This window comes from Pecten maximus, chromosome 13 (genome assembly GCF_902652985.1).
Source record: "Pecten maximus chromosome 13, xPecMax1.1, whole genome shotgun sequence".
NCBI classification, from domain to species: Eukaryota; Metazoa; Mollusca; class Bivalvia; order Pectinida; family Pectinidae; genus Pecten; species Pecten maximus.
In genome coordinates, this window is record NC_047027.1 from 882183 (window position 1) to 895335 (window position 13153).

At 37.7% G+C, this 13153-nt stretch overlaps 1 protein-coding gene across 2 annotated transcripts in view; it reads left to right on the forward strand.

Moving 5' to 3' along the window:
• Positions 1-5125: 5125 nt before the first annotated feature.
• LOC117341320 overlaps positions 5126-13153 on the forward strand; it is a 43754-nt gene continuing 35726 nt past the window's right edge. The window contains exon 1 of one of the 2 annotated variants that reach the window (XR_004535610.1): positions 5126-5242. Coding sequence is in view for 1 of the 2 variants with exons in the window: in XM_033903172.1 (XP_033759063.1) it covers positions 10929-11096 (168 nt within the window). In the remaining variant the exon portion in view is untranslated. Of the gene's footprint in view, positions 5243-10786; positions 11097-13153 lie in introns of those variants that run through there. The other variant, XM_033903172.1, reaches the window with a different exon arrangement.

A 13153-nucleotide genomic window follows, 5' to 3' on the forward strand; every position in this document is an offset into this window, starting at 1 on the left:
TGTTATCGCTATTTCTGAGAAAGTACTGAAGGGATCTTTCTCAAATTTCATATGTAGGCTCCCCTTGGTGCCTAGTTATGCATATTGCATTTTGAGACCAATCGGAAAACAACATGGCCGACAGGCGGCCATCTTGGATTTTGATAATTGAAGTTTGTTATCGCTATTTCTGAGAAAGTACTGAAGAGATCTTTCTCAAATTTTATATGTAGGTTCCCCTTGGTGCCTAGTTATGCATATTACATTTTGAGACCAATCGGAAAACAACATGGCCGACAGGCAGCCATCTTGGATTTTGACAATTGAAGTTTGTTATCGCTATTTCTGAGAAAGTACTGAAGGGATCTTTCTCAAATTTCATATGTAGATTTCCCTTGGTGCCTAGTTATGCATATTGCATTTTGAGACCAATCAGAAAACAACATGGCCGACAGGCAGCCATCTTGGATTTTGACAATTGAAGTTTGTTATCGCTATTTCTGAGAAAGTACTAAAGGGATCTTTCTCAAATTTCATATGTAGGCTCCCCTTGGTGCCTAGTTATGCATATTGCATTTTGAGACTAATCGTAAAACAACATGGCCGACAGGCAGCCATCTTAGATTTTGACAATTGAAACTTGTTATCGCTATTTCTCAGAAAGTCATGAAGGGATCTTTCTCAAATTTCATATGTAGGTTTCCCTTGGTGCCTAGTTATGCATATTGCATTTTGAGACCAATCGGAAAACAACATGGCCGACAGGCAGCCATCTTGGATTTTGACAATTGAAGTTTGTTATCGCTATTTATCAGAAATTGCTGAAGGGATCTTTCTGAAATTTCATTTGTAGGTTGCCCTCTGTGCCTAGTTATGCATATTGCATTTTGAGACTAATCGTAAAACAACATGGCCGACAGGCAGCCATCTTAGATTTTGACAATTGAAACTTGTTATCGCTATTTCTAAGAAAGTGCTGAAGGGATCTTTCTGAAATTTCATTTGTAGGTTGCCCTCTGTGCCTAGTTATGCATATTGGATTTTGAGACCAGTCAGAAAACAACCTGCCCGACAAGCAGCCATCTTTTATTTTGACAATTGAAGTTTGTTATCGCTATTTTACAGAAGGTACTGAAGAGATCTTTCTCAAATTTCATATGTAGGTTCCCCTTGGTCCCTGGTGTTGCATTTTGGGACCAATCCGTAAACAACAGACAGCCATTATCGCTAAATCTTGAATTTTATATATAGGTTCCCCTTGTTTGAAAAGTACTAGAGGGCTGTTTCTGAATTTACACAGATTAGTAAGACTTAGAGGAAGGGAAAAGTAGAGAAAAGATCAATCTGACATGGAACCTATAAAGATCATTCAATGGTGGGCGCCAAGATCCCTCTGGGATCTCTTGTTTGACCTCGGACTTTAAAACCTTCAGAAAGAAAAAGTTAGCCATAGCCAGTATCTACAATTACTATAACATAACCTCTAGAATAAAGAAACTTTTTGAGTTATCGCTATTTTGAACTTTTCAATACATAACGTCATGGCGGCCATATTGGATTTCGGTTTGGTTAAAACATTAATTGGAATTATACACCGTATGAAAACTCAGTCAGGCGTTACACGAAATGTCCCTGTTGTCATAAATATTAACAAGCTTCACCAGCCATGCATTAACACTGTTAACATATTAAGATTCTTTTTTATGTATGTCGTCCCAAAGAACGAGCTAAGTTGGATTAATTTGTAACTTTCGACATCCAATTTATGTATCCTCGATACATACATACATTATATCTGATAAGTTAACGGAATACAGTTTGGTTTATTTTGTTTAACGTCCTATTAACAGCTAAGGTCATTTATGGACGGCCTCCTTGTGATAGGCCGGATCTTTTGCCGATTTAGAGTGCTACCTCACTTAAGCATACTGCCGAAGACACCCAGCAGCACACCAGGGAACAACCAACCAATTGAAAAAATATATTTGTTAAACATCCCCTGTGTGTACAGTTTAGCCGAGGATAAAATGTCTGGAAGCCACCGATTGACCAGTATGTTATGTAGTAAAACATTGGTAAGTAGCCTGATGGGTAACTTTCCATAAGAAATGTTGATATAAATTTCGTGAGTCCGATTAATTTTCCCCCATATGTTCAGGTAATAATAATTAACAGGTAAACATTTCAGATTTTTGAAAATGTTTACTGCGCAATTCACCCATTTTCAAAATGGCTACCCTGGAGAAAATTTGAGCTGGAGGACCCAACTATTTTCTTTATTATGTGTTATACGAGACCCTAAACGTTCGTTATAAACTATAATTAAACATATTGAATTCAAGAACTTGAATGGATTACTTAAAAACGTTAACATTTTAGTCTATAGAAAAATAATTGGTTGGTAGGTCGCTATACCAGAGATTGGTTTGGTTTGGTTTATTTTGTTTAAGGTCCTATTAACATCTAAGGTCATTTAAGGACGGCCTCCCGTGCGTGCGACATGAGAGTGGTGATTGCGTATGTGTGTTTTGGGAGGCTGCGGTATGTTCGTGTGAAGTCTCCTTGTGATAGGCCGGAACTTTTGCCGATTTAAAGTGCTATCTCACTGAAGCATACTGCCGAAGACACCCAGCATCACACCCCACCCGGTCACATTATACTGACAACGGGCCAACCAGTCGTTCCACTCCAAATATGCTGAGCGCTAAGCAGGAGTAGCAACTACCGAGCGCTAAGCAGGAGTAGCAACTACCATTTTTAAAGACTCTGGTATGTCTCGGCTAGGGGACAGAACCCAAAGCCTTCCTCACAGGGGCGAACGCTCAACTAAATGCCAAAAGTGTGGCATTGTCAAGGGAGAAATTAGGAAGAAGAAAGTTGTTAAGAAAGAAGAGAAAAAATAAGATCCAAAGTTTAGTCGCCTCTTACGATCATGCAATGGGGGCAGCAGGTACAATTCTCAGGACACGAGTTCTTGGCCAATTAATGAAAATTACGTATGAATTCATGATCATTCAGCCAATCTACGGCTATACTGTATTTTACGTTTTCTCAAAATCCGAAGGAGCATGTTAATGAATCGTTACATGATTAAACAATCAGTACAGATAAAGGTGAAAGGTCGCAAAACTCTGACCACGGCCACGTCTCCAGCTGTGAGTCTTCACACCTTTTCCTACACTCGCCAGGCCCTGGCCGGTGGTGGCCGGTGGAAACACCAGAGTTGAAACACGGGGCGTACTTAATCCCCTACTCTCGAGTGACACTCGCAACCCTGATAGTGAAAGAGAACCATAACACCTGACGCGTACTGTACATCTTCCTATAACAATTAAAACTTATCATGGAAATAACAAGGAAGGTTTGCAAGTTAGTGTATGCTACACATATGTAGAAAAACATGCGACTTCTAAAATATGTATGCTTAGTTAAAATTGAGTTTTCAAGAATGGATTTCCTGCATTATGAATATTATTCAGATCTACATCTGTATCAATGTATACCAGTAAACACTTCAACAATTTCACTAACCTGATAATTTCATACTTATGAAGTAATAATATGTTGTTTAGAACTTTTGTTTTGCTATAAACCTTTAGAAAAGAATTGTATATTGTAAATAATAACATTGCAAACACAAATTTACAGAATATTTGCAATATTTATAATTACATTGCCAATTAACATGTGTAAGAAGTGTATATCTCCATTGCAGTTTTAACAATTCTTTTAGATAAAATGTCATTGACGTGTAAGTCATATCATTTGTAATGGTAAACTATGTATGCTTATTCAAAATATGAAAAGCAACAAGAGGCATATAGGCCTAAACGCTCATCTGCTGTGATAATAGCCCTATATCATTTTTTTACATCCCCCTACAAACCAACTAGAGGCTGATAGCTGCATGGCTGGTGGGCAGTATATTACCAAGGGTCTATCTCAAAGAATGTAAGGTTAAAATTTCTGGAGAATGTGATTCTGGAGATGGCAAAAAATGGTGGATATCTTGAATGATGTAGTTTTTTCAAACACAATGGAAATCCATCTGTGTCCGATGCTGATCATCCACAGGAAGCTTCAGCAAAATCTATCAAGTATTTGTTTTCATCATCAAAATGTCGAATGCCATGTTTGCAATATTTCGATATACCTATACATATTAAGTTGAAGTAATGACATTACAGTATTTTGTCAACTTATTGAGGCAATATAGACAAAATAATTGCCTAATATAATTATTGAAAAAGTAGGTCACAGTGACCTAATTTTGCAATATTTGTTATTGGCATGCCTTTCTCATCCTAGATGTCCATTTCTATTGCCCTAGCATAATTACTGAAAAAGTAGGTCACAGTGACCTATTTTTGCAATATTTGTTATCGACATGCCTTTCTCATCCTAGATGTCCATTTCTATTGCCCTAGCATAATTACTGAAAAAGTAGTTCACAGTGACCTAATTTTGCAATATTTGTTATCGGCATGCCTTTCTCATCCTAGATGTCCATTTCTATTGCCCTAATGTAATAATTTTAAAAAAAGTAGGTCACAGTGACCTAATTTTGCAATAATTGCTATCAGCATGCAATTATCATCCTAGATGTCAGTTGATGTTGTCCTATCATTATTCCTACTTAGAGCAATGTAAAGACATAAATAGTATCAATGTGACATGTTTTCCACTTGCACAGTATCACTACATAATATATATATATAGAGGATATCTAACAGTGTCTTCAGTAATACCAAATATATTTCACGAGTGGGGCTAATATTTTGATATTTTTCACGAGTGCGCAACACGAGTGAAAAATATCAAAATATTAGCCACACGAGTGAGATATATTTTGTATTACTGAAGACACTGTTAGATATTCTGTTTATTACATTTTTTATCAACGAAAAACCTACTAACTAGGCCTACAGCGAAAGTTTGCATACGTTTACCGCTTACATGTCTAGACAATCCTACGCGACAAAATATAGTCCAAAGTACAAAAATTCCCAAACAAATATAAAAACTAGTTCAAAAAATATTTTAATCAATTCTTTTACTTCAATATGTATCATAGTTTATATGTTTACAAATGTTGCCATAACATTGTCAAAATAAAAGTATTTAAAAAAAAGGCCCGTCAAAACAACACAAATCACTACGCTCAGTCCAAAATGTTGTAGATCAACATGAAACAATTCCGACAAACACACGGATTTTGTTTAATCCTCAGTCCTGGTGATATCAAACTTCCAGTCATGTTAAAGTAAGTCATTCTTACTCGCTGTCACTGTCAATTGTCCTTATTCTTTTGTACTTTCTCCCTGACCCGGACGCGGCCATGTTTGCTATTTGTGCTGTTTCTCCGATCACATAGTTTGAGTTACTGGCCTGCATTGTCTGCTGACTTCCGTGAAAGTGGAAATTTACCGTTGAATTAAACGTGGTATTTTCTCCAGAAAAAAGCCCACCCATTATTGGAAACAGATGGTTATTTTGTGCTGTGGTTGAGGATGATTTGTCGGGGACAGGGGTATTTTCTCGAGGCCTGCTTGCGGTGCACATGGCATATCTATTTTCATTCCCTGTTGACAAGACATGTGAGATATCCTTGCTTTGTTCAGAACTAAGTCGGCTGTAGTTATTCAGACTGTTGACATTCCTGTGGCATGTTATTTGAACTATCTGATTTGGTGGGACACCAGAGTCATTTAGCTTCTGAACGAGTCGCTTTCGCACACTGAAAGTGAAAGTAGATACTGTACTGTAACGTCACACGACCCCATTTGGTACATTTTTTTACACATTTATTCTAACATACAGTTATATGTAAGGTTACATACATTATGTGTTCCAGTTGTCCCGCCCTACTATATAATTTATATCATATAGACTAGGCATGTATCTTAACGATTGCTTTATTAGCTTGGCAATGTATTTCACACCTCTCTTTAAAATTTAGTTCCCTGTTCTGGGAGTCTGACCCTATTTTTGATAAATATTCATTAAATTGTAATTTGTGGAAAGGAATTCTGGAAATAAAGTATTTGACATTAATTCACGAAAAGAAACAGAAATATCTTTCCAATCAAACAATCTACCCCCTGATTTACCTTTTTTATGTATGTTTCATATGTCTGAAACACAAATTAAACCTATGCACAGGGCCTTGCAAATCGGAGGAAGGGGGTGTCACATTTTCATACATTTATAAAGTTCTGTATTTCAAAAAGTAAATTTTCCATTTTTTGTTGTTAAAATAGCTATGAATGACATCGGTTTGGGAAATGTAAAACAATTATAAAAGGAATTAAATACCTGTAGTTAGTCAGACGTCTGTCATTTGTCAGACCGGCATTTCCTTTCATTTCAGACATGATTGAGTACATTTTGTTAATACCCATTGGGCTGTTTTTGTACCACCTGCTGGCAGGATTGTCTAAAATGAGAAGATATTATACATGTAGCTATAAACTCTGTAGTATTGCATGATAAATTCCAAAATGTTGAAAAAAAATCAGATTTCTCTGATTTTTATTGATCTACTACTGAACAGCTGTTTAAATAATTCATGTACATTTTTAATGTAATTTGAAAATGTATTCAATGATAAAAAAATCTAATTTATTTGTTTTTACTTACCAAGATTTGCATCACGGTTGATTGTTAGGAAGAATGGCTTGTCTGGTTCATTCATGGCTGAAGGTCTCTTACTGGCATACATTTTATATAAAAATACAGGATCTTTGTTGTTATCTATTCCATCCGTCACAACGCTACCATAGGCCCTAGGTTTGAATTTTCTGATGTCTCGTGGATTTGCTCCAGTGCGTGTTTTTGTCTGTCTTTCCTGGTTGTATATGATGTATTCTGTCCCGTTCTCTACATCTGTCTTAAGTGCAATATCTCCCCATTGCAAGTCGTGTGTTTCCTTGCCAGGTCGCATTCCAAAATGCATCGTACATACCATCCACATTGAATACAGAAGTGAAGCTGGTGATTTGTAACCGAGTGTGTTTGTTGAGTACAGTTTTTCTACCTCCTGATCCGTCAGCTCATCAGCAGCTCTGGTTTTGTTCCCTTTCCCCATCCCTTTTAGTTGTTTCTGCTTCATTTTTAAGACGTTTCGGCATTTTGTGAACTGAATGTCAGTAAGGATAGAGACAATGTAGTTTTTTTCCTTCAGATGTCTGTCCAGACTACTGAAATAGGACCTTAGAGATGTGGGTTCATACTCGGTGCCATCTCTTTTCCTTACTGATAACAGAAAAGTTGATATCAGAGAATCTAATTCAATTGGTGGAATTGCTTCTGGCTTTCTCCCTTCCCCTGAGGCTGTACGATATGCATTGAAAACATTCATGTCCTGTTGTGTTTTTTTCTTAGTGTTCAAATTCTGCTGTTGGAACAGGAAACAGTCAATGTCTTGTGCACTTACTTTTTCAAATACTCTTTTTCCAATTCCATTGGACTGAGCACTAGGCCTAGTGCTTGTTCTGGTATTCTCTCCACCTTCTGTCTCATTCACTAACCCAATGGTGTTGCTGGCTTCAGCTGCATCATCAATCAATCCAAAATGTGGCATATCTAACTCTCCTTCTAAGATTAATTTAACAAGAAGTTCATTCTCGTGATTTGGAGAGCTCATTTTGCTGTCAAGCAGAATACTACCAGCAGACGACAGAAGCTTCAGACAAGGGAGATAATTTGTAAACAAAAAAAGTAGTTCCCCTTGTCCAGGTGCTGACATATATGTCGGGCTTTCTGATTGGTCAATTATTTTGGTATTTTCTAATCATTAATTTGATTGGTCAAATCAGCAAAGTGATATTTTTCACTAGTGAAAAATATCACTTTTATAGAATGAATAATTTTTGATATTTCACTGGTAAAAATGTAATAAATATATGTATATGACTAATGAATTAGAAAACTTAAGACTCTCTCATTTAAATTATCAGAAGTTTTCTGATCTTTACCATATTTACACATTAAAGCTAGACACTGGGTAACTGTGCATCTCTGGAGATAGGGCTCCTTTTCCAGACCTCTGCTGCCCTTTATCTAAATAATTTTATTGTTTTCCTGTGTGACCCTAAACCAGCAATATTATGGTTTCATGCGGATATTAAGCTAACAGGTTTTCTCATCAAAACTAATTGGTATCAGAGAGGAGAAAATCCAAAAGCCTAGTTATCTTAAACAAAGAAATGTTCTACAGAACCCCCCATTTGGGACCCCTAGCAGCAATGTTCACACTGAAGAGATATACAGTTGGTGCTGTTAGCAGCCAAGCTAGTCAGCTGCCAGTTCCCCCATTATGGACCCATAGCGCCAATGTTCACACTGAAGATATATACAGTGTATACAGACGGGTGCAAACCATACTATTGAATTACAAAAAATGTAATTAAAAATCAACCACTCATTATACATACTCTTAATTAAACTCGTCTCTTTATCATCACTATCTGAACCTTGTTATTGAAAATCAACTCTAAATGATGTTCCAGTCATTAGATATCTTGTTCACAAACAAAAAATAAAGTACTTTTCTATAGCTCATCAGAAGATAATTGCTTTGGTGGCCATCTTGTAAATTCAATGAGGTTTTGAAACAACACCTCTTCAGAAATGTCACTAGAACATTCCTAGAAAGTCTTATTACTACGAAGCAAATAATATTTGAGTTATAAGGAAAAACATAATTTCAAAGAGGGCGATCATGGCAGCCATCTTGAATTTTATTTTCACTTAATGAATACAAATATCTAGTCAGGACCTTCTAACTAATCATTCAATGCGAATTCCAACACTCTCGGTTAAAAAAAGTTAACGCACGACGCACGACAGACGCCGGATGATACCCCATAGTAAAAGCTCACCTGAGCCTCCATTACCAAAGCTTTCGTTTTTTCGCTGGTAAGAGATACCTATGGATTTGTGTTTTGTATCTTATCTAAACATACAAACCAGCCCCTAAGAATTCCTTGCCTTAACTTTCAATTTTCACTGGTAAGGGATATCTGGATTTATATTTTGTATCTGATGTAAACATGTATACCATGCAGCCCCAATGAATACCATAACTTTCGATTTTCGTTGGTATTAAATAGGTATCTATGGACTTGTATTTTGTATCTAATACATCTTTTGTATATACATATATGTCAAACCAACCCTTATGATATCAATTAGCAAAACTGTTGATTTCCGTTGCTCAGAGATATCTTTGGATTTGTATCTAACCTAAACATTTGTCAAACCAGCCCCTATAATATTGCTTCAAAAATTCCAGAAGTTAATATTTCCGCTGGTCAGAAATATCTCTTGATTTTCATTGTTAATTTCTATGCAAGAACTTGAAGGAAATCCTTGTTTGTTTCTGTATAATTTTATTATTTCTTTTTTTTGTATACTGCCCTGCAGGTAGGGCGTAAGAATTGTACATGTTGACCCCATTGCATGATCGTAAGAGGCGACTAAACTTGGGATCTTATCTTTTCTTTTCTTTCTTGATAACTTTCTTCTTCCTAATGTCTCCCTTGACAATGCCTCACTTTTGGCCTTTAGTTGAGCGTTCGCCGCTGTGAGGAAGGTTTTGGGTTCTGTCCCCTGGCCGAGACATACTAGAGTCTTTAAAAATGGTAGTTGCTACTCCTGCTTAGCGCTCGGCATATTTGGAGTTGAACGACTGGTTGGCCCGTTGTCAGTATAATGTGACCGGGTGGGGTGTGCTGCTGGGTGTCTTCGGCAGTATGCTTCAGTGAGATAGCACTTTAAATCGGCAAAAGTTCCGGCCTATTACAAGGAGACTTCACACGAACATACCGCAGCCTCCCAAAACACACATACGCATTCATCACACTCATACATTTCGCACACACGGGAGGCCGTCCTTAAATGACCTCAGCTGTTAATAGGACGTTAAACAAAATAAACCAAACCAATGTTCCCTGGTACCCATCGGTCATATTATGATACTCCCCACCTAAACAATTTCCATTGAATGCCTTGTCTGTAGTTGCTGCCCCTGCTTAGCGCTCAGCAAATAAGGAGTGTGGCGACTGGTTCGCCCGTTGTCAGTATAATGTGACCGGGTGGGGTGTGCTGCTGGGTGTCTTTGGCAGTATGCTTCAGTGTGGGAGCACTCTAAATCGGCAAAAGATCCGGCCTATCACAAGGAGACTTAACACGAACATACCGCAGCCTTCCAAAATACACATACGCACTCACCACACTCATGCATGTCACACGCACGGGAGGCCGTCCTTAAATGACCTTAGCTGTTAATAGGACGTTAAACAAAATAAACCAAACCAAACCAAACTGTATTCCGTTAACTAATCAGACAGAATGAAGTATGTATGTATCGAGAAAACATAAATTGGATGTCGAAAGTTACAAATTAATCCAACTTAGCTCGTTCTTTGGGACGACATAAATAAAAAAGAATCTTAATATGTTAACAGTGTTAATGCATGGCTGGTGAAGCTTGTTAATATTTATGACAACAGGGACATTTCGTGTAACGCCTGACTGAGTTTTCAAACGGTGTATAATTCCAATTAGTGTTTTAATGAAATATTGTTGGGCGTTCTAATTGATGTGTGCCATCGCTTTATTTTATAGCGGATTATACGACACTAGAACTGCCTCATCACTGATGTACACAGATATTCCTCCGTGAGGAGTTCATATATAGCATTAGTATTGCATTAATAAAACAATAGAAACAGTCTGATGAACGTGATATTCCAGTGATCGCCATGTAGTCAATTCTAACATAGAACATGAGCCGAGGACAATGTTTATCGCTTTTCTACATATTTTCAATAACGGTAGATATTTCAAGTAAAAGTTGCCAAAGTTATGGAGAAGGACGAGACCGTTACCTGCCCGGATTTGTACAGACTACTGTTGATAATGTCGGCTATCAGCAGTGTATTCAAATGTGCTATAGAAAAGTTAACTGTGATTCTATCAACTACGACAAAGATCAACTAAAGTGTGAAATGAACTCCGTTGTAACTGCCGGACATACTCTGGATGATATCCTAGAATTCAGACAAGGGTCACAACACAGTGTGGTCAACAAGACGGCGCTAAATGAGGATCAGGTAACCAATCAGATAGGGGTCACAACACAATATGGTCAACAAGACGGCTCTAAATGAGGATAAGGTAACCAATCAGATAGGGGTCACAACACAATATGGTCAACAAGACGGCTCTAAATGAGGATAAGGTAACCAATCAGATAGGGGTCACAACACAATATGGTCAACAAGACGGCGCTAAATGAGGATCAGGTAATCAGATAGGGGTCACAACACAGTATGGTCAACAAGACGGCGCTTAATGAGGATCAGGTAATCATATCAGATAGGGGTCACAACACAGTGTGGTCAACAAGACGGCGCTAAATGATAATCAGTTAAACATATCAGATAGGGGTCATTACACAGTGTGGTCAACAAGACGGCGCTTTATGAGGATCAGGTAATCAGATCAGATAGGGGTCATTACACTGGTCAATTTGGTTTGGTTTATTTTGTTTAACGTCCTATTAACAGCTAAGGTCATTTAAGGACGGCCTCCCGTGCGTGTGACATCCATGCGTGTGTTGAGTGCGTATGTGTGTTTTGGGAGGCTGTGTTATGTTCGTGTGAAGTCTCCTTGTCTTGTGGTAGGCCGGACCTTATGCCGATTTAAAGTGCTACCTCACTGAAGCGTACTGCCAAAGACCCCCAGCAGCACACCACACCCGGTCACATTATACTGACAACGGGCGAACCAGTCGTTCCACTCCAAATATGCTGAGCGCTAAGCAGGAGTATCAACTACCATTTTTAAAGACTCTGGTATGTCTCGGCCAGGGGACAGAACCCAAAGCCTTCCTGACAGGGGCGAACGCTCAACTAAAGGCTGAACGTGAGGCATTGTCAAGGGAGACATTAGGAAGAAAGTTGTTAAGAAAGAAGAGAACACGAACATACCGTAGTCTCCCAAAACACACATTCGCACTCACCACGCTCATACATGTCGCAAACACGGTAGGCCGTCCTTAAATGACCTTGGATGTTGATAGGACGTTAAACAAATTAAACCAAACCAAACCGAAATCCAATATGGCCGCCATGACGTTATGTATTGCAAAGTTCAAAATAGCGATAACTCTAAAAGTTTCTATTTTCTAGAGGTTATGTTATAGTAATTGTAGATACTGGCTATGGCTAACTTTTTCTTTCTGAAGGTTTTAAAATCCGAGGTCAAATAAAAACAAGTTTACTATGAGGTCAGGTCACCAAATTTTCAACTTTTTCGTACTCACTCGGTTTCCTGAAAAGATGATAAAGAGAAGAGAACACATCTAAGTTCTTTCTTGGGATCTCCATCTTTTACTGGTATGAATCATTTTTACACCAAGAGCTTTTCGTTTTTGACCTTGATTGGTTTATTTACCAAAAACGTTACGAAATTTTACGCCGTTTTTTCCAACAAAAACTGGGTGATTCTGTCTAATCCTTAACAATTATAAAATTCATATAACTATACAATAGAGAAATCATTTGTTCCGTTGATATCAACTTTTTATTTTTAAGATGCATATAAAGGGCATTTTGATGCGTTTGAAATTAATGGATGACGTTATAAAAGTCATATCGGTATAAAATATAACAATCTTCTTAGGTGTTTTGTTGTATTAGACGTGTAGCAGTAATGACGAAGTCGTAGATTGCTGGTTCCTCTGTTTATTGATGCAGGTAGGCATATGATGTGTCCGTTCGAAGGCGGCTCAGAGCGACCTGTCCGTGCAAAGCACTGGAAAACTTGACATTAGTATGGCCTGGAAGGCTACTCTTTTATAATGATAATGATGTGCATTGGCCGGACAGATATATTTCCCCCGACTTAATATGGTTATGGTGTTCGTGACCTGAAGACTACATATAAACACAATATTCATTAGAACTACAAGAAGATAATTAGATACAACCAGTATTACATAAACATGGTATAGATAACATCAAAGTTGCTTAGAGAACCGAGGTCCATCTAATTACTGGCAAATTAACTAACATGTGTACATGTAGATAGGGTTATTTACAGGTTCTATGTATAATTATATACACTTCTACTGAACATATTATCGTACATTCCGTTTCTATGCAAT